Source organism: Triticum urartu, chromosome 6 (assembly GCF_003073215.2).
Source record: "Triticum urartu cultivar G1812 chromosome 6, Tu2.1, whole genome shotgun sequence".
Taxonomy (NCBI): domain Eukaryota; kingdom Viridiplantae; phylum Streptophyta; class Magnoliopsida; order Poales; family Poaceae; genus Triticum; species Triticum urartu.
Window position 1 is genome coordinate 258,476 of NC_053027.1, and position 23,274 is coordinate 281,749.

At 44.9% G+C, this 23,274-nt stretch overlaps 1 protein-coding gene across 1 annotated transcript; it reads right to left on the reverse strand.

Annotated features, from left to right (window-relative positions):
* Positions 1 to 19,070: 19,070 nt before the first annotated feature.
* Positions 19,071 to 22,333, reverse strand: LOC125517428 (phosphoenolpyruvate carboxylase 1-like). Its single transcript, XM_048682633.1, has 4 exons — positions 22,037 to 22,333; positions 20,960 to 21,958; positions 19,909 to 20,295; positions 19,071 to 19,556 (listed from the first exon to the last, which is right to left on the reverse strand). Exons 1-4 carry the CDS (start codon positions 22,316 to 22,318, stop codon positions 19,263 to 19,265), a joined length of 1,962 nt encoding a protein of 653 aa, XP_048538590.1. The 5' UTR covers positions 22,319 to 22,333; the 3' UTR covers positions 19,071 to 19,262.
* Positions 22,334 to 23,274: the final 941 nt, after the last annotated feature.

Below are 23,274 nucleotides of genomic sequence, written 5' to 3' on the forward strand. Positions count from 1 at the left end.
TTCTTGTCTTTCATGAGAGCATCGTTGAAATTATCAATGCCTAGCTTAATGGCTTAAAAGAAAAGCGCTTGTTGGGAGACAACCCAATATTTTTCTTTGCTATTTTGCAATAAATATTTAATCTAGCCTCTGGGTTAGATGTGATTTTGTGTTTTAATTAGTGTTTGTGCCAATTAAGACCTTTGGGATAGCCTACGGTAATAGTTGATTTGATCTTGCTAAAAAACAGAAACGTTTGCACTCACGAAAACAATTCTAGTTTTTAGATGGAGAGTGCTTTTTAGTTGATTCTGTTTTCAGAAGATTAATAGACAAATTTTCTAGGACTTCCTAATTTCGCGAGATTTTTGGAGTTACAGAAGTATGCTAAATATCCAGATTGCTACAGACTGTTCTATTTTTCATGTGTTGTTTGCTTATTTTAATGAATCTATGGCTAGTATCGGGAGGTATGAACCATGGAAAAGTTGGAATACAGTAGATATTACACCAATAAAAGTAAATAATGAGTTCATAATAGTACCAAAAGTGGTGATTTATTTTCTTATACTAACGGAGCTTATGAGATTTTTTGTTGGAGTTTTGTGTTGTGAAGTTTTCAAGTTTTGGGTAAGGATTTGATGGACTATGGAATAAGGAGCGGCAAGAGCCTAAGCTTGGGGATGCCCAAGGCACCCCAAGGTAATATTCAAGGACACCAAGATCCTAAGCTTGGACATGCCCCGGGAAGGCATCCCCTCTTTCGTCTTTGTCTATCGGTAACTTTACTTGAAGCTATATTTTTATTCACCACATGATATGTGTTTTGCTTGGAGCGTCTTGTATGATTGAGTCTTTGCTTTTTAGTTTGCCATAATCATCCTTGTTGTACACACCTTTTGAGAGAGACACGCATGAATCGTGATTTATTAGAATGCTCTATGTGCTTCACTTATATCTTTTGAGCTAGGCAATTTTGCTCTAGTGCTTCACTTATATCTTTTTAGAGCACGGCGCTGGTTTTATTTTAAAGAAATTGATGAACTCTCGTACTTTACTTATATTATTTTTAGTCTTTAAAACATCATGGTAATTTCCTTTGGTTATAAAATTAGTCCTAGTATGATAGGCATCCAAGAGGGATATAATAAAAACTTTCATATACAGTGCATTGAATACTATGATAAGTTTGATTCCTTATGATTGTTTTGAGATATGAAGATGGTGATATTAGAATCATGCTAGTAAGTAGTTCTAAATTTGAGAAATACTTGTGTTAAAGTTTGTGAGTCTCGTAGCATGCACGTATGGTGAACCGTTATGTGATGAAGTCGGAGCATGATTTATTTATTGATTGTCTTCCTTATGAGTGGCGGTCGGCGACGAGCGATGGTCTTTTCCTACCAATCTATCCCCATAGGAGCATGCGCATAATACTTTGTTTCGATGACTAATAGATTTTTGCAATAAGTATGTGAGTTCTTTATGACTAATGTTGAGTCCATGGATTATACGCACTCTCACCTTTCCGCCATTAATAGCCTCTCTAGTACTGCGCAACTTTCACCGGTACCATAAACCCACCATATACCTCCCTCAAAATAGCCACCATACCTACCTATTATGGCATTTCCATAGCCATTCCGAGATATATAGCCATGCAACTCTCCACCGTTCCATTTATTATGACACGCATCATCATTATCATATTACTTTGCATCATCATGTAATTAACATCGTATTTGTGGCAAAGCCACCGTTCATAATTTTTATACATGTCCCTCTTGATTCATTGCACATCCCGGTACACCACCAAAGGCATTCACATAGAGTCATATTTAGTTCTAAGTATCGAGTTGTAATTTTTGAGTTGTAAGTAAACAAAAGTGTGATGATCTTCATTATTACAGCATTGTCGCATGTGAGGAAAGGATGATGGAGACTGTGATTCCCCCACAAGTTGCGATGAGACTCCGGACAAAAAAAAGAGGCCCAAAAAATGAGAGAAGGCCCAACAAAAAAATGAGAGAAAAGAGAGAAGGGGCAATGCTACTATCCTTTTACCACACTTGTGCTTCAAAGTAGCACCATGATCTTCATGATAGAGAGTCTCCTATGATATCACTTTCATATACTAGTGGCAATTTTCATTATAGAACTTGGCTTGTATATTCCAATGACGGGCTTCCTCAAAATGCCCTAGGTCTTCGTGAACAAGCGAGTTGGATGCACACCCACTTAGTTTTCTTTTTGAGCTTTCATAAACTTATAGCTCTAGTGCATCCGTTGCATGGCAATCCCTACTCACTCACATTGATATCTATTAATGGGCATCTCCATAGCCCGTTGATATGCCTAGTTGATTTGAGACTATCTTCTTCTTTTTGTCTTCTCCACAACCACCTTTTATTCCACCTATAGTGTTATGTCCATGGCTCACGCTCATGTATTGCGTGAAAGTTGAAAATGTTTGAGAACATCAAAAGTATGAAACAATTGCTTGGCTTGTCATCGGGGTTGTGCATGATTTGAATATTTTGTGTGATGAAGATGGAGCATAGCCGGACTAGATGATTTTGTAGGGACAAGCTTTCTTTGGCCATGTTATTTTGAGAAGACATAATTATTTTGTTAGTATGCTTGAAGTATTATTGTTTTTATGTCAATATTAAATTTTTGTTTTGAATCTTACGGATCTAAATATTCATGCCACAATAAAGAGAATTACATGGATAAATATGTTAGGTAGCATTCCACGTCAAAAATTCTGTTTTTATCATTTACCTACTGGAGGACGAGCAGGAATTAAGCTTGGGGATGCCTGATACGTCTCCAACGTATCTATAATTTTTTATTGCTCCATGCTATTATGTTATCTATTATGGATGTTTTATATGCATTAATATGCTATTTTATATGCTTTTTGGGACTAACCTATTAACCTCAGTGTCAGTTCCTATTTTTTTCCTTGTTTTAGAGTTTCGCAGAAAAGGAATACCAAACGGAGTCCAAACGGAATAAAACTTTCGCGATGATTTTTCTTGGACCAGAAGACACCCAGGAGACTTGGAGTGAAATTTAGAAGAGCCACGAGGCGGTCACAAGGGTGGAGGGCGCGTCCAGGGGGTAGGGCGCGCCCCCTGACCTTGTGGGCCCCTCGGTGACTCCTGACCTAGATCTTCCTCCTATATATTCTAGAATACCCCAAACACTTCCAGGGGAGCCAAGAAACTACTTTTCCACCGCCGCAACCTTCTGTACCCGTGAGATCCCATCTAGGGGCCTTTTCCGGCATCCTGGCGGAGGGGATTCGATCACGGAGGGCTTCTATACCAACACCATTGCTTCTCTGATGAAGCGTGAGTAGTTTACCACACACCTACGGGTCCATATCTAGTAGCTAGATGGCTTCTTCTCTCTCTTTGATTCTCAATACAAAGTTCTCCTCGATGTTCTTGGAGATCTATTCGATGTAATACTCTTTTGCAGTGTGTTTGTCGAGATCCGATGAATTGTGCATTTATTGTCAGCTTATCTATGAATATTATTTGAATCTTCTCTAAGTTCATATATGCATGATTTGATATCTTTGCAAGTCTCTTCGAACTATCGATTTGGTTTCGCCAACTAGATTGGTTTTTCTTGCAATGGGAGAAGTGCTTAGCTTTGGGTTCAATCTTGCGGTGCTCGATCCTAGTGACAGAAGGGGAACCGGCACGTGTTGTATTGTTGCCATTGAGGATAAGAAGATGGGGTTTTCATCATATTGTTTGAGCTATTTCCTCTACATCGTGTCATCTTGCTTAAGGCATTACTTCGTTGTTTATGAACTTAATACTCTAGATGCATGCTGGATAGCGGTCGATGTGTGCAGTAATAGTAATAGATGCGGAATCGTTTCGGTCTACTTGACACGGACGTGATGCTTATATTCATGATCATTGCCTTAGATATCGTCATAACTTTGCGCTTTTCTATCAATTGCTCGACAGTAATTTGTTCACGCGCCGTAATAATTTCTATCTTGAGAGAAGCCTCTAGTGAAACCTATGGCCCCCGGGTCTATTTTCAATCATATAAGTTTCCAATCTACAATTCTAGTTTCCTATTTATTTTCTTTTCAGTCTTTTACTTTTCGTTCCATAAACCAAAAATACTACTTTACCGTTTATCCATCTATATCAGATCTCACTTTCCAAAAAAACGTGAAGGGATTGACAACCCCTTTATCGCGTTGGGTGCAAGTTGTTTGTTTGTGAAGGTATTCAGTGGCTTGTTGCGTTGTCTCCTACTGGATTGATACCTTGGTTCTCAAAAGCTGAGGGAAATACTTACTCTACTTTTTTGCATCACCGTTTCCTCTTCAAGGGAAAACCAACGCAAGCTCAAGATGTAGCACCCAACTATTGACCAAAATCATGGTTCGAAACTAACTCATATAATGCAACATCTGAGATGCTGAATAGACTATTGATGCGGAGCATCCCAAGGCCATCCCCATGGACCCAACTACATCTCCTACGACACCTCTTGGACTCATGACACGAGCACGTGCAAGAGCTCTTGAAACCGAGGTGACATCTTTCCTCTCACAATTCCACTTCAATGCACATGAGACGTGGCTACTACCTCATATGGACACTTTGTGCATACTCAGGTATCATGGAGAAGCTAAGGAGCAAGGACAATAAGAAGAAGAAGATGGAAGAGAAGACGGAGAAGGAGGAGGGCTGCAGGAAAAGTCCCAGCCACCGGACGACCGGCCGGGACCGGACGTCCGGCGCCTAATGCTCCAGCCGAACCCCAGCGAGCGGACGTCCGGCCCAGACCGGACGACCGATGCCCCTGCACCCGAGCCAAACGAGCGGGACGATCGGTGCCAGCGGACGACCGGCAGCCACCAGAAATCCGCTACACCAGCATCCGAGCCAGAATGAGCGGATGATCGGCAGCCACCGGACGTCCAGCCTCTCTTGAGACACCGGATGACCGGTCCCCAGCGGATGTCCGGTACCTGGCTGTGTCCAGATTCGGGCCCGAGGCCCATGTACCCCTACTTTCACCCCCATTTACACTTAGACTATAAATAGACCCCCTATTCGTCCTAGCTAGGGTTAGCGTTGGTTTAGCTCATTTCAGAGATCGAGCTACGCTCATCCACATTGGATCTACTCCTCGTGAGAGACCGCGGCCTCTTCGGAGCAGATCCCAATGGATTCAAGACCTCCTTGCGGAGAAGAACATCAAGACCTCCTCACGGAGAAGACCGTTACCCTTGTATCATCCTTAGTTGATCGTGTACCGTGTGAACTCTATGTATCCGTGGATCTAGCACATGTGTGACTATCTTGTGTTGGTTTAGTGTTTCTCCCGTGTTTTCCTTTGTGTTCCCCTTGTTTTTTCCCTTGTGTTCTTCATGTTCATCGCGGAATCTGCTCCTACCGTGAAAGATCGGCCCCTAGGGTTCCTACCCTACATCATCTTGGTATCTAGAGCCACGTTGATCATGATTTTGGAGCCTCCCCGTTGTGTTTCTAGCCTTGCTTTTGTTGTTTTTTGTCCTAATTCGAAAATTCCCCTCAAAAATAGACCAAAATTTGTTTTGTGATTTGTTGGTGTGTTGAAATTTTGTTGGTTTTGATCCGTGGATTTGCTTTGTTTTGAGTGGATCTAGCTTTTCCCCCTTGTCTCCACCATTTCCATCCATGAAATCGCCCGCAATCGACGAATTTCACCTCATCCGCCCCGGCCAAGTGAAGTCCATCCCTTTCCCGAACAGTGCCCGGGCACCGGACGTCCGCTCGCCACCGGATGTCCGACGACCGGACGACCGCTCACCCACCGAATGTCCGGAGTTCCCTGACGAAACTAAATTTTATTCAGCCTAGTCACCACCACCGCCCCACATTTCCGCATACGCACTCCCACCAATATACACCATCACCACTTCCGCATACCACCACCATTGCTTACCCATTTCGCTCTTCGACACGTTTGCTACTTCGAGCTTTGAGAATTTGAGTTGCGGTACCGTGTCCTACTTGTGTTTCGGCTATCTAGGTTCGGTTCGACATCGACATCACCGCCGCTCATCTTCGCCATGGACGCGTCATCAACAACGACAACCTCGACTACACCTTGGTATTGGACATATCATTCTTGCCATTACATTGATAACCATCATAGCCTTACTTCTTTGCGTTGCTTACCCATCGAGACTAGCCTTTGAGTATTGCCGGCAACAAGACTTGTGCACATTAGTGATCATACTTCCCATAGCATACATACATCATTGTTGCATATCTTGGTATCATCTCTTGTGTCACAAAGTTGTCATCGCATACACAATTGCTATCTTGGTTCGTTAAGCATTGCATGAGAAAAGAGCTCAAACAACAAAGAGCCAAACAAGTTTTTAAGCAAAAAGGAAAGATAAGCAAAGAGCTTTTAAGCAAGAACCATAGCATCATACAACATTAAGATTGTCATACTAGATCATCTTGGATCATATCATAGAAACACCTTGCATAGAGCATACTTGGGATAGAAGTCGTTACATTTTTGCTAAGTAGGTTGTGCACAAGTTCTTTGTATCCGCCTATTGTGCAATCATGCTAGCGTCTCTCTAGTGTTGTGCAACAAGAGCATTTTTGTGGATTCCATATTTTGGCTCACCCTTGGTTGCACGACCCCACTTATCTTTTTGTGTGTGTGTTTCCGTGTACCTTATATGCTTGGTCTACTTGTTACGTTGCATCTTGTGAACCTTTTCCAACATTATTGAAGCTCACTTACAATTGCATCAAATTTTGTGCCACCATCCTAACCAAGCTCCACCATAAGCTTTTACCTGTGTAGGTGTGAGAAACCAACAAGAGCTAGTACCAATTGTGGTATTTCCTTGTCCTACATTGGAGTGATCATCGATCCACTTTCAACTTCGGTCAAGGTACATTTGGTATTCGTTCTTCTCTTTCTACCACTCACATTTTTCTTGGAATGATGGATAGGCCAAGTACTTCTACCAACCCACTCTTCATTGAGCACAACGACGACATGAACTCCTACGTCACCAAGAGTCACCTCTTTGGTGCACAACGTGCTTTGCATCAGAGCAACAAGCTATGAGTGAATGCATCGACAACCTCGCCGCCGACTTGCGACTCTCCGAGCAACGTACAAGGGACTACTTCGACCACAAGCTCGATGATCACAAGCAAGAGAATGACGCAAGGATGGACGAGATTCGCGCTTTGTTGCTCAACCGCTCTTCTTCCACTTCGTCCTCGACAAGGAGCCATGCAAGTCGCCACTCCGACTTCACCCTCTCCGGCTCAAGTACACCCACATCGAACACTCTACGCCGTGTTGCGCGCAACGATCGTCAAGCAAGCCTCAATCCTCTACGCGACACCGACTCTCAAGAGCATCGACGACGTCAAACCCAAGAGGCTTTTGCGCTAGCACGAGAACGGCAACGACAACGCCAACATGAAGAGGAAGAGCGAGCACGCCTACACCAAGTAGCACAAGATGCCGAAGCACAACACCAAGAACAACAACTCCGTGAAACTCAAGCACTTGAGGTGCAACAAGCCCTCCAAGATTCAAGTCGAACCGTAGCCAACCGAGGCCGACAAGCACGTGAACAAGAGGAAGCACTTTGCGAAGAAATCCATGAACGACGACATCAAGCTCGCGTGCACCGTCAAGCTCGACAAGCTCCTCCACAAGCTCACCAAGAACATCAAGTTCATCAAGAGCATGAAGAGAATGGAAATCCTTCACGACAAGTCCAACATGAGGTCGACAACCCTCCGCGCCATGAGCAACACGAGTTGGACAATTATCAACAACATGGGCGTCATCATCCCCGACCCCGACACAATGAAGAGCAACGCTATGGCAAGCTCAAGTTCACCATGCCCAAGTTCAACGGAAGCAACGATCCCGAAGAGTACCTTTCGTGGGCATTGAAAGTTGACAAGATCTTCTGTTTGCACAACTATGACGAAGATAAGAACATCGCGATGGCATCCCTTGAGTTCCAAGACTATGTCCTCATTTGGTGGGAACAAGTCATCGAGCGCCGTGAGGCAAGAGGTGAACCACCCATCACTACTTGGGTGCAAATGAAGGACGTCATGAGAGCATGCTTCGTGCCTACCTACTACAACCGCGACCTCTTCAAGAAACTCCAACTACTCAAGCAAGGAACCAAGAGCGTTGAAGAGTACTACAAGGAGATGGAGATTGCCATGATACGAGCCAATGTCACGGAAGATGATGAGCAAACTATGGCACGTTTCTTGAATGGACTAAACCATCCTATCAAGAAGATCGCCGACTTCCAACCATACTCGAACCTTATCGAGGTAGTGCATCAAGCTACCAAAGCGGAACGCCAAGTGCAAGATGATTTCAAGTATGCCAAGTTCTCATCCAAGTCATACGGCTTCTCCAACACCCAAGCTTCAACGACTCCAACACCGTCTACCAAGCCTTCTACTATCAACATCGACAAGTCGAGTTCCAAGAAAGCTTCGTCTACTCCAAGTCATCCTCCTACTACAAGCACTTCAAGCCAAGAGATTCATCATCATCAACCCCAACCGATGAGACCGTCAAGACGAGTTCCTTCAAATGCTTCACATGCGGAGGCCGAGGCCACAAGTCCTACGAGTGCACCAACAAGCGGACCATGATCCTCAACGACGACGGAACCTACGACTCGATGAGTGAAGGAGAAATGGAGGCTCTTTAGCAAGTCGCCATGCACCGGGAAGTGAACGATGAAGAAGAACAAGTCTTTTGCGATGAATATTCAAGTCCCGCTCTTGTTGTCTCCAAAGTCTTGACTCTCCAACATCATCAAGATGAAGACCAATGATGCCACATATTCCACACCAAGGCCGGCATCAATGGACGATCCGTCAAGGTCATCATCGATGGAGGGAGTTGTCATAACCTCGCAAGTGAAGAACTTTGCTCCAAGATCCAATTTTCCAAGACGAAGCACCCACATCCATACAAAGTGCAATGGCTTAGCGACTCCGGCACTATCCAAGTCGAGCATCGAGTACAAGTTTGTAGCGACCCGACCTCAGACGGTCAAGTCTCTGTGCTTAAGTGTCATCCCTAGATCGGTATGCTGACACACACAGTACTCGAGGATTTATAATAGAGGTAAATCACATGTATAAAGTAATGTAAAATATTATTACCTCAATCCAAATAGCGGAAGTAACAACAAGGTTGTGGATTCCCATCAACACCAACGGCAAAGTTGAGTGTAGAAATCGTAACCCTAACGTATCACTTACTCGTCGTAAGATTTCCTACAACATGAGACGTTGCAGCCACAAGGGTCAGTACATTGAATGTACTGGCAAATTCACACCATAGGGTAAGAGATGAATAATAACTATCACTACATGCATATATGGCTGGTGGAAAGGCTCTATGGTTATAATGTTTTTGCAAAAAGCCAATTTTTCCCTACTGCAAAGGAATATATTTTATTAAACTACAAAGTTGGTTGAAAACATTGAGAATGGTAAACCCCATCTCAATCCCAATTAAAAGGTAAATAATAGCCCAATCAAATTATATTTAAGAGTGATGAGATCCACATGATAATTCAAGAACTAGATACTCAAGATGTCCATAACCGGGGACACGGTTAACCATGATTAGTTTGTACACTCTGCAGAGGTTTGTGCACTTTTCCCCACAAGACTCGATCTCCTCCATTGGATTTCTCGCACTACAAGATGTTTGAGAAACGGATGACCGAGACACAGTCTTTCCGAAGAGGTCCCCTTAACCGATAGATAGGCCGGTACACCTACAATCCCCTACATCTGCTAGCCCATCATGGAAAGGTTTCCCACAACTTACTCAACTATGTCAGAGCCCATAATGGCATGTGGCTGCACACGGAAGTTTCCAGCATGAATAATCTTATGATCCCTTTGAGCCTGGTTGGCAGTCCATAGGAAAATCACACGGTACCCCGGGATTTCCAAAAATACAGTCAATCACTGGGTTCCCCAAGTGCCTCAATCCACCCAGATGTGTATTAAAGATGCCACCTTAAGTTAACCATTAAATTAACAACTCACACCTGTCATGGATACACTCAAACCCAAACCACGTCTACGAGCATAGCATGGCATTATAAGCAACGTAGAAGTAACTCCCAGGGTTTGATAATAAAACAGGTGAATAGGTACTACCTCATCTACTTCCCAACCCACAATTTATTCAGATCCTAACCATGCAATTATTTGAGGGTTGATCTAATGCAATAAAACTGGGTAGTAAAGAGGTATGATCAAAGTGTTACTTGCCTTGTTGTTGATCTGTGAAACCTCGAGACTCGTAGTAGCACGCTTCGCACTCTGGGTACTCTATCGCAATCAAACAAGCATACAATAAGCAATCAAGCAAGGGCCATGGGTAAAACTCGAATAAGAAGATCTAACCAGAAAGTTCAACTTAAGAACTCCGGTTTGCAAAAAGAATCAAATCAAACGAAGCAACGAAACTCAAACTGCGAAAGAAACAAGCTTTGTTTACTAATCTAGACTAAAGTCAAATTTTACAGTAGCAAAAACTTGTTTAAGTTGGTTAAACAGAAAACGAGCTTCGAGACGAAACTCTAGGCGCTTGAACCGCCTGATTCCGATAAACGAGCGAAAAGATAAACTAAAACGAAAATCGGATCAGAAATCACGATCGAAAATAATCACGATAAATCTGAGAAAAAGAAAAACTAAGGAACAGGCTAACGAACGAACGATCGCTGTCTGCGGCTAACGGGCAAAAACCATTCGTTAAAACGAACGTACGGATGAACGTCCACTAAATTACTAAACCAGAAAAAAAAACGAACCAAAACTAAAAAAATGGATCTAGGGTTTTCGAAAAAAACGATCGGTTTTCTCGCGAAAACCGAGGCAGCGGCTACCTCCGACGGGTCCGGCCTCTCCGGGTACGGCCCGTAGTCGGTTGACTTTTTTAAAAAAATAATTCTAACATGCAGAAAAAGAAAGAAAAGAAATACTAAATGGACTCCAAAAATCCCAAAATAAATTTTTCCCGTCTTCTAAAAATATGTCGGACAAGGTGAACATTTATTTGGGCCTAAAATACAATTTTGAAAAACGCAATGTTTTTCCTAATTCAAATAAAATAGAAATAAAACTCTGAATAAAAATATTATTTGATTTTAATATTAAATCTACAATATTTCTTTATTTTGAGGAAGTCATTTTATCCTCTCTCTTTTATTTTTATAAAAGAAATATTCGAAGAGAAAATAATTAAAATCAAACGATCCTCTTTTCAAAATTTGAGAAAAACTCAAATATGAAAATAACGAAATCCCCAACTCTCTCCGTAGGTCCTTGAGTTGCGTAGAATTTCTAGGATCAAGCCAAAATGCAATAACATATGATATGCAATGATGATCTAATGTATAACATTCCAAATTGAAAATTTGGGATGTTACAAAGTCTCCTTCAAAATTGGCGCCTACGAAGACAACTTGGAGTGCGACGTTGTGCCAATGACCGCTTGCCACCTTCTCCTTGGACGCCCATGGCAATTTGATAGAGTCATCCACAACGGCCGAACGAATCACTACATCTTCAAGATGAAGGGCAAGGAGTACGTCCTTCGTCCAATGTCGCCAAGCCAAGTGATCGCCGACAAGCAAGCCACCCATCGTGGAGATCATAGTGAGAGAGCGAGCCACCAACAAGAGAGTGAGCGCCACAAGCCCAAATCAAACACCTCCACGATAAGCGAAAAGAAGAACTTAGTCCTATTTGCTACCAAAAGTGAAATAAGAGGAGTGTGTGAGAACCCATCTAGTGTCCTACACTACGTCCTTGTGTGCAAGGACAATGCACCACAAACTAACACTTCTCACACTCTTCCTCTAGTGTTGTCTTCTCTTTTGCAGGAATTTCATGATGTTTTCCCCGACGAGCTACCTCCGGGACTACCTCCACTACGAGGCATTGAGCATCGCATCGACCTCATCCCCGGAGCACCGCTTCCGAACAAAGCTCCCTACCGCGTCAACCCCGAAGAAACTTAAGAAATACAAATGCAAGTAAAGCATCTCATAGACCACGGACATGTGCGTGAAAGTTTGAGCCCTTGTGGCGTCCCGGTCATTCTTGTGCCAAAACGAGACGGTAGCTTTCGCATGTGCTCCGATTGTAGACCTATCAATGCTATTACCGTTTGCTGTAGGTATCCCATTCCACGCCTAGATGATATGCTTGATGAACTTAGCGGTGCCACTATCTTTTCCAAAATTGATCTTAAGAGTGGTTACTATCAAATCCGCATACATGAGGGTGATGAATGGAAAACCGCTTTCAAAACCAAGTTTGGGTTGTATGAGTGGTTAGTCATGCCTATGGGTTTTCCGGAAGCACCGGGTACTTTTATGCGTCTTATGAATCATGTCTTTCGCCCTTACATTGGTATATTTGTTGTGGTCTACTTTGAAGATATCCTTGTTTATAGCAAATCTCTTAGACATCATGTCACCCATGTTCAAACCGTTTTGCAAACTCTTCGAAAAGAGCATCTCTATGCTAATATGGAGAAATGCCTTTTTGGCGTTGACAAGCTCGTTTTCTTGGGTTTTGTTGTTTCCTCTAAGGGTGTTCATGTTGACGAGTCCAAGATCAATGCTATTAAGACTTGGCCACAACCAACCAATTGCAACAGGTGCGTAGCTTTCTTGGCCTTGCGGGTTTCTACCGTCGCTTTGTGAAAGATTTTAGCACCATTGCTTCGCCTTTGCATGCTTTGAGCAAGAAGAATGCGCCTTTTGTTTGGGGACCATCCCAAGATACCGCTTCCAATGAGCTTAAGAATTTTCTTACTCATGCTCCGTGCTTGCTTTACCCAACTTTGACAAACCCTTTGAGATTCATTGTGATGCTAGCGGTAATGGCATAGGAGGTGTGTTAACACAAGAGAAGCGCCCCATAGCTTACTTTAGTGAGAAACTCCCTGGCGCGCAACTCAATTACCCCATCTATGACAAAGAGCTATATGCTTTAGTCCATGTTTTGCATGAATGGGAACACTATCTTCGCCCTCATGAGTTTATCATTCATACCGATCATGAAACGCTCAAATACCTTAAGGGCCGAACCAAGTTGAACAAGCGTCATGCTAAATGGAGTGAATTTATTGAGTCTTTTCCTTATGTCATCAAGTACATTAAGGGTAAGGAAAACACTGTGGTGGATGCCCTTTCTCGCATATGCATTCTTGTTACTCAACTTGAGTTGAATGTCATTGGCTTTGAGCACATAAAAGACTTGTATGAGCATGATCCTACTTTTGCTACTCCTTATGCCAAGTGTTTGACGCACACCTCTTGGGAACGCTATTACATCAACGATGGATATCTTATGAGAGCTAGCAAACTTTGCATCCCCGAGTCTTCTCTTCGTTTGTTGCTTTTGCAGGAATCTCATGGAGGAGGCTTAATGGGACATTTTGGACGCGACAAGACTTTCGCCACGCTCTCCAAGAACTACTTTTGGCCCAAGATGTACTGCGACGTCAGCCGCTTCACCAACCGATGTTCTACATGTCGCAAAGCTAAATCCAAAGCTCAATCCCATGGCCTTTATATGCCCCTACCAATTCCATATCAACCATGGGAAGACATTAGCATGGACTTTGTACTTGGTTTGCCTAGGACTAAAAATGGGAAGGATTCGGTATTTGTCGTTGTGGACCGTTTCTCAAAAATGGCACATTTCATTCCTTGCAACAAGATAGACGAGCTTCACATGTGGCTAATCTATTTTGTAGGGAAATATTGCGTTTACATGGAGTGCCAAAGACTATCGTCTCGGACCGCGACATCAAGTTCCTTAGCTACTTTTGGAAGACCCTATGTGCCAAGCTCGGAATCAAGCTACTCTTCTCTACGGCATATGATCCACAAACCGACAGCCAAACGGAAGTTACCAACCGCACACTCTCCGCTCTACTTCGAGTACTTATCAAGAAGAACATCAAGGAGTGGGAGGAGTGCCTACCTATCGCCAAGTTCGCCTACAATCGAGCAAGACATTCAACAACCGGCAAGTCCCCCTTCGAGATCGTCTATGGCTTCAACCCTTTGTCACCATTGTACATTCTCCCTCTACCACTCCAAGAGCGCATCAATTTGGACGCTAGTGCACGAGCGACACATCTCAAGAAGGTGCATGAAGATACAAAAAACACCATCGAGCGCCAAGTTCAACGCCTTGCGACCAAGCTCAACTTCAACAAGCACCCTATGGTCTTCAACATTAGTGATCTTGTGTGGCTACACCTTCGCAAAGACCGTTTTCCACAAGAACGCAAGTCCAAGCATCGACCACGAGCGAATGGACCCTTCAAGGTGCTCGCACGCTACAACGACAACGCTTACAAGATCGACCTTCCGCGCGACAAGTACAACATGAGTGACATCTTCAACGTCAAAGATCTCTCTCCCTTCCATGGTGATGAAGAATTTGATCCGAGGATGGATCTTCCCCAAGGGAGGGGAGATGATGCGGAGCATCCCAAGGCCATCCCCATGGACCCAACTACATCTCCTACGACACCTCTTGGACCCATGACACGAGCACGTGCAAGAGCTCTTGAAACCGAGGTGACATCTCTCCTCTCACAATTCCACTTCGATGCACATGAGCCGTGGCTACTACCTCATATGGACACTTTGTGCATACTCGGGTATCATGGAGAAGCTAAGAAGCAAGGACAAGAAGAAGAGGATGGACGAGAAGACGGAGAAGGAGGGCTGCAGGAAAAGTCCCAGCCATCGGACGACCGGCCGGGACCGGACGTCCGGCGCCTGATGCTCCAGCCGAACCCCAGCGAGCGGACGTCCGGCCCAGATCGGACGACCGATGCCCCTGCACCCGAGCCAAACGAGCGGACGACCGGTGCCAGCAGATGACCTGCGACCGGACGACCGACAGCCATCGGAAATCTGCTACACCAGCATCCGAGCCAGAATGAGAGGACGACCGGCAGCCACCGGACGTCTGGTCGCTCCTGAGACACCGGACGACCGGTCCCCAGCGGACGTCCGGTACCTGGCTGTGTCCAGATTCAGGCCCGAGGCCCATGTACCCCTACTTTCGCCCCCATTTGCACTTAGACTATAAATAGACCCCCTATTCATCCTAGCTAGGGTTAGCATTGGTTTAGCTCATTTCAGAGATCGAGCTACGCTCATCCACATCGGATCTACTCCTCGTGAGAGACCGCGGCCTCTTCGGAGAAGATCCCTTTGGATTCAAGACCTCCTTGCGAAGAAGAACATCAAGACCTCCTCACGGAGAAGACCGTTACCCTTGTATCGTCCTTAGTTGATCGTATACCGTGTGAACTCTATGTATCCGAGGATCTAGCACATGTGTGACTATCTTGTGTTGGTTTAGTGTTTCTCCCGTGTTTTCCTTTGTGTTCCCCTCGTTTTTCCCCTTGTGTTCTTCGTGTTCATCACGGGATCCGCTCCTATCGTGAAAGATCGGCCCCTAGGGTTCCTACCCTACATCAACTATTCAGACATTAATTCAGGCGTGATACTAAATCCGAGGCCCCGGTCGAGAGCCGAGTACATCATAAAAAGTTTGTATTCGGCAGTTATATTTTGCCCAAGGCAAGAAAGAAAAGAAAATAACACAAATATATGCGTAACGTGAAGGGTCTGTTCTATTTTGATTTATAAGGTCAAACTGTACATGCCGAGCTTTAACAAAGAAAACTTTAAAAGAACACAAAAGATATAGGGTTTTGTACAATGCCGTTAAGGTAGGGATTGAAACATTTGTGGTTAGCCCTGCCGCACATATATTGGTTTTCGCAAAGACTGTTACGTTGTCCGAACACGACTACTTGGCACCACCCCTTTCATAGGGTACGCTCGTCGAAGGCATCAACATAGCAATGACGGCGTAGCATGTGAATTTACTTAACCTTGGGTTGTACAAGGTCATGCTACTAGATAACATGGAGGCATCCCGGTGGGCTTGTTATAGTGCCTTGATAATAACCAGGATGGAGATGTGCAATGCCCAGTTTAAATCGAGCAATGAGCTTATTTTTAATGCTCCACAAGACCCAAGGAATTTTAAGCGCAAAGATATGGAGCCGAGGTACGTAGTCCTCGGTTAGCAGAGGAAACCTGTGGAGCACGTACCCCTATTTGAGGGTATGACCTGGCTGCCGAGATGTTGAAGAGGCACCTCGGATGTGCTTCGATGAGCACTTCTGTATTTTAGCGAGGGCCATGGATGCTTCCTCGACTTCTTGAACCTTGGTTGTGAAAGCCGCGGTATGTTCCTTCGTACGGAGAGATCGTTCGGTGTTACCATTGACTGTAATAACACCATTGGGTCCCGGAATTTTAAGTTTTAGATATGCATAATGTGGGTCGACATTGAATAGGGCGAAAGCGATTCACCCAAGTAGTGTGTGGTAGCTACTACGGAAGGGAACGATGTCGAAGATCAAGTCCTCGCTTTGAAAGTTTCCGGGAGAGCCAAAGACTACTTCCAATGTTATGGTCCCCGTGCACTGTGCTTCTACCCCTGGTATCACACCCTTGAAATTGGTGTTGCTGGGCTTCATACTGGATGGGTTGATGCCCATCTTACTGACTGTGTCAGCATAGATCAGGTTTAGACTGATGTCGTCGTCCATTAGGACTCGAGTTACGTGAAACCCGTCGATAATGGGGTTGAGGACTAAAGCTGCCAGCCCTCCGTGACGGATACTAGTCGGGTGGTCGCTTTTATCGAAAGTGATCGGGCAAGCCGACCACGGGTTGTACTTTGGGGCTGCATGCTCTAAGGCGTAGACATCATGAAGTGCTTGTTTCCTTTCCTTCTTGGGGATGTGGGTGATATAAATCATATTCACATCACTTACGTCGAAAGGGAATTGCTTCTGGCCCCTATTGTTGGGCCTCCGAGGATCATCCTCGTCTTCGCTGCGGAGCTGGCTCTTTCTCTGACCCTCGGCTGCCACCTTCCCAGCCTGCTTGAAGACCCATCAGTTCTTGTTGGTGTGGTTGGCTGGTTTATCCGCAGTGCCATGAATTTGGCAAGGCCTGTCGAGAATTTTGTCTAGTGCGCTAGGGTCGTCCTTGTTCCCTTTAAAGGGTTTATTTTTCTGTCTAGCTTTTGCATTGTTGAACCCAGCATTTAACGCCGCGTCTTCGGCATCACTGCCGTTGTTTTTATGTCGGTGCTTATTTTTATTGCGCCTAGGCTTGCCATTTCCATCGCGCACCTACGAGGTGTTGGCTTCGCCGCCATGAGAGCTGCGAGTCAGCCAACTACCCTCGCCCGCGCAAAAGTGAGTCATCAAAGAGGTGAGGGCCAGCATGGTCCTCGGCTTGTCTTGACCGGGCTGTCGTGCCAGCCATTCATCCCGGATACTCTATCGGAAGGTGGTGATCGCTTCTGCATCAGGACAATCCACTATTTGGTTCTTCTTAGTTAAGAATCGATTCCAAAACTTCCTGACTGACTCGCCGGGCTGCTGGATGATGTGGCTGAGGTCGTCGGCGTCCGGAGGTCAGGCGTAGGTGTCCTGGAAGTTTGCCCTAAAGGCGTCTTCGAGTTGCTTCTCGCTTCTGATAGAGTTCTCGGGTAAGCTGTTGAGTCGATGCCTTGCCGGTCCCTTGAGCTTCAGGGGAAGACATTTAATAGCGTGGAGATCATCCCCGCGGGCCATATGAATGCGGAGAAGGAAGTCTTTGGTGCACACACATGGGTCGGTTGTCCCATCGTAAGCTTCGATGTTCACGGGTTTAAACCCTTCTTGGAACTAGTGCTCCATGACCTCGTCTGTGAAGCATATCAGGTGAGTTGGCCCTCAAAAACGAGCCGCCTCATTCTGCATATTAATTGGCATTCAGGCGTATGTTTGTTCTCGAGCCCTTCCATGCCTTTCTAACCAGGCTTGATAGTCGTCTTGTCCAGCAAGTGCAAGTCCTCGCGATCCATATATGGATCAAGCAGGGACGGGATTTGTGTTTAGTTGTGTCCGCAAGTAGAACGTCTTGGAGATTATAAAAAACGGTTGCAATGCACGAACCCTTTTGCTAGTCTTTACCTAATAATAATAAAGCCCCGTTCACCATCATTTAAATTACCCTCAAAGTTGGCAAAAATTACCCACCAATGCCACCCGTAAGTGAATAAAACGTTTTGATTTTTTCAGCTAAAGATGCATTAGGTCTGATTCTTTTGTAAAGTAATACTCTAAAATACAACGAACACGCATGTACCGCAGTGGCTCATGCCTCCCTCCCGCATGATACCCAAATTCGATCCCTGGTTCTATCGATTTTCTCTCCTTTTCTAGCAAGCATGCGACTCCACCTCCAACGTTCATGGGCCAGCCCACGACCTATTGGCCCACAACGTGTCTATGGGATTATCTCGATTTGTTTGTTACAGTGAAGTCGGAGCTGCGGTGGCAGGGCCCCTGTGGCAACGATGACATGCAGCAGATGGTTCGTTCGGTGGTCTTCCACGACGCCAACCTGGCATAGTTCTTTGGATCTCTCCTTCAGAGTCGGAGTTGCGCTGCCTTCGACACGAGTGGCTGAGTTCCTACATGGATCTTCATGTGCTTCTGCACGGTCTCTGTTGTGAGAGTTGGGTCGGTGTTCATCCACAGCAAAGTCGGAATCGCTTGCTCGATGATTAGAGATGGCGATGACACCTGCTAGAGAAGAAGTGATGACAATGACGCATGTGTGCTAGCTCGGCTAGGCACTCTTAGTAAAGATATGTGTGGGACATTTGTGTGCAGCTCAGCGTTTTATGACAGTTTTCGCCCAATTTTCCGTTAATTAACCAGGCAATTTTCTTCTGCTTAATTAATGGATAAGGCAAATCTTTTGCCTCCTTTTCAAAAAATATATATCACCAGCAAAATAAAAGTATTCACAGAATTTCTTTTAAAAAATTGAAACTTCAAAATGGCGGTTGCTACATGATACTTCGGACTTGGAGACAAGCCTGTTATTAGACAAAAGCAGAATATCACTACTCCATATTTTATTCGCCACAGGCATACATTCCCCTTTTTGGATCGGGTACATAAGCAAAGGCACGGAAGTGCCAAATTCCTCCAGAGTTCACTAGCATTGGCGACCTAGCTAAACATATTCACCATATGGCGGAAGACGTTATTTATACAACAAGCGGCATACTGGCCTAGCCTGTGTTCTGCATGCCAGCAGCAATGCCCTTCATAGTCAGGATGAGGGTGTCCTCCAGGCCTGGGGCATACTCGCTCCCACGGTTCAGTTGCACCAGCTCGGCGGGCTCCTTGTCGCTGAACTCCTTGGACAGGGGCGGCTGCTGTGGCGTCACCTCAAAGCTGGGGTCTCTTATCCGCTTCAGGGTGTAGGCTTGGCAAACATTCAAGGTTGTGATGTAGGACTCACGCAACCGCAGACGCTGCTTTAGGTAAGGATCCCCTTCAAGAACGTCCTTGTGACCAGCAACCTGGACAGATCAACAATGGTTAGAAGAGCCATGCGCGGAGATTCTGGTAATTATTTTTATTATGTCTGATAATGTATAGGTCAGTACATTTGAACAAATCATTCAACTAATCATTTTATCTACCTCCGAAAATGGCACCAGCCAAATTCAACTAACCATGTAAAAGGCTTAATGACCAATCACGTACAGATCCGAGTTGTTTTGGACATTGAAAGTCTCTAAGGTTACATCTTGACCATCAGTTTTATGAAAGATAGGTTTCCTTAAATGAGCCTACGTACACATTACGGAAGTATATTTCAGGATGGACCTAGTAATAGTATTATCAAGTTACGTGGTGTTAGCACTTTACCTGAAGGAGTAACTGTTTTGTCTCTTCAAAGTTTTGCCTCAACTGTTCCCCAAAGGACTGCAGATCTTCAGCCACAAGCAATTTGTCATATAAAGCAGCAATTCCTGGATCTCCCTTGGCAAAAACCATCTCAAGTAAGTCAAGGGTGACCCTGAAGAATGGCCACTCATTGTACATTTCTTTCAGAGTATGGATGTTCCTGATGTCCTTCTGAATGATATGTTTAAATGCTGCACCAAATCCAAGCCATACAGGAAGATGAAACCTTGTCTGTGTCCAAGCAAAGATCCATGGAATTGCACGGAGTGATTCTATGCCCCCACTAGGCTTTCTCTTCGATGGCCGGCTGCCAATATTCATCCGACCATATTCAGTCTCAGGTGTTGCCTGAAACAATGGATGCACAAGTTCGTACAAATTAGATCTTGATCTCCACCAAGTTCAAACCCAGCTTCAATCAGCACTGTGATACAATTCAGTGACATTTACATTGTTAATATGTCAACCATACAGTCGTTCAGTATAAGTCAATGCTCACAATTTAGAGAGTGCACATGTAAATCAAAACTGACAGTCCACATAGCAATGGGAAAGGAGCATATCCCTAGGTTGGTATTTGCTCTCTTGAAGAGTCCAAACAGTAGTTTTTGTGCTCTATGCGAAGCCGTATAGTGCCGTACCCTAGATGGCTAAAGTCCAGTAGCAGAAAGCATCACTAGCTTACGCTCTGACCCAAGGCAGGCTTTAGGTACGCTTTAGTTTGAAATCATTAAATATATGCTCGACCTAGTTTATGTCCATGGTACAATCGTGCGTACCTTCTACTATCAACCAGATGAGATAGGGCTTTGATAGGTCAGAGTCAGTCTCCCATAAGACTCTAGGTTCCTCCTATTTTTTCTATAATCAACCAGAAAGCCATGGCATACACGCTCAAAAACAACAAAACCAACAAACCTTTTAGCATGCAGCTTTGTAGAAACGATGACTTCATGCTCATGCTAACTGCAAGGTATATGATAAAAGCATTGGATACAACAGGTGAACGTACCGAGCGGAAGTATTCAACAAAGCGTGGTTCTTGGAAGACTATTGATTGATACTCTTTTGTTGCCACAACAGCCATCTCATCCATTAGAGCACGCCATTCTGGCTTGGGTGAAATTGGGGGATGCATTCCATGCTCGAGAGTAGCTGCAGTGAAGCGCTGCAGAGTTCTAAAGCACAAGTGTTCCTCTCCAAATGAGTGCTCTATGACCTCGCCTTGAACCGTTACACGGAGTGATCCATGTATTGTGTCTGGTGGTTGAGATAATATGGCAAGATGACTGGGACCCCCTCCTCTGCCAACCGTTCCACCTCTTCCATGAAACATTGTCAACTTTACTCCGTAATGCTTTGCAACCTTTATGAGCTCTTCCTGTGCTTTATACATTTGCCACGCTGCAGAGAGACGCCCAGCATCCTTGCCAGAGTCTGAGTATCCAATCATGACCTCCTGCTTGCCATTGATCCTATCCATATACCAGTCTATTGAAAATAGGCGTGCAACCGCTGCTGGAGCTGCTTCAAGATCTGCAAGCTTCTCAAATAGTGGAACAACTCTCAATGGCTTTTTTATATGGCACTCACGCTGTAAAAGCTCAACAGCAAGCACATCGGACGGGGCAGTTGCCATTGAGATGATATAAGCACCAAAACAATCTGCTGGAAGCTCAGCAAGGATATGAAATGTGCTTAAAACATCAGCAACTTCTTCAGTCTGAGGAAGATCTGAACCGAACAATGGGCGTTTGCCCCTTAGTTCGGACAACAGCCACTCCTGGCGTTTCTCCTCAGACCATTCAGCGTAGGATCCAATCCCAAGATGTGTTGTTATAGTATCAAGGACATCAGTGTGTCGATCAGATTCCTGCCTGATATCAAGTTTCACAAGAGCAAGCCCAAAAGTTGATACTTGACGTAAGAAATCAAGAAGGCTTCCATCAGCTATAGGTTTGTCACCACAAGCACACAAAGATCTGTAGCATAGCTCAAGAGGCTCGAGAAACTGCAACATAGGAGAACAATTAGACAACTAATGGCGGCAACCTTCACGAAGAAGTCACATCTGATGATAAGAGCTCACCATCTCGACATTAGTAAAAGTAGACTCCTCAGGAATGTCAGAAACTCCAGTTGTCAATATATGGCGAGAACGTTCGCGCGTATAATACAATTTATCCCTGACATCACCGAGTATGACACGATAAGGTTCATTTGAAGGAACTTGCTTCCAGAACTCTGCAGCAAAGACATTTCTTAATAATAGGCAGTTCAGCAAGAAAATTATTCTTCGCAAGAAAAGGAGTAAAATCAAGCGGTTAACACGACTAAAAATTATTTTCGGTGCCAAGCAAAAAATACCCATGACTACAAGATATAATTATTGAAGTTTTCTCTGAGACCATGATATAATCTATACAAGTTAAAGTCCAAGTTAACCATGTCTACTTTTTATGGCCATATAGCATGGACCTGCATACACATGAGGATATCAATCAAACCAGACAGCAGTAATCAGCTAGGTGTAGATTGAGGAGAGGGAAAATATCTATAAGTTATGAAATATATCAGATTAGTTGTTTAGATAGAGATAAATATTATTATTTTTTTGATTTGAGAATAGATAGATATATAATTGATCATCTTTGAATTAGACATCACCTTCCTTAGCTATAAGAAAAGCTTCTTAGAGGTCAATTCGGACATGTAGCAAGCCTCAGAGTCTCTCTAACCAACCAATGGATATTAGGCCTTGAGAGCAAGTGCCCCTGTTATTCTGACCCTTATCCTATCCACGATATTTCTGTTTTCAATGGCTCATAACTGTTGAACTGGTATATGGGCCTGGCCCATCTCCACTCTAGCCCAAGCCCGTGTGAGGGGCTGACCCAAGAAAGGAGGAACCAGACGCTGTCTGGAGTAAGGCGCCGCTACAGACACATGGATGGACACGAGCTGGTACCCCTCAACCCCTTCCCACCCGCTACAGACACATGGATGGACACGAGCTGGTACCCCTCAACCCCTTCCCACCCCACCCCACCCCCCCTCCCTCCCTCTGCCAACATGGTATCGAGCCAAGCAGTGGCAGCGTACTCACTTGCCAGTGAAGCGGCAGGGCCCGGCTGGGTCAGGCGAGGGAAGGAGGCTGCTCGCGCGGCTGCAGCAGGGGCTGTGACGCAGGGCAGCGGCGCGGGTGCTGCGTAGCCAGGCGGCAGCTGTGTGCGCGGCAAAGGAAGAGGAATGAGGGGTGGTACGGCCGCGCCAGTGGAGACAAGAAGGGATGTGCTGACTTGCTGCTGCTGCGCCGGGGGGGGGGGG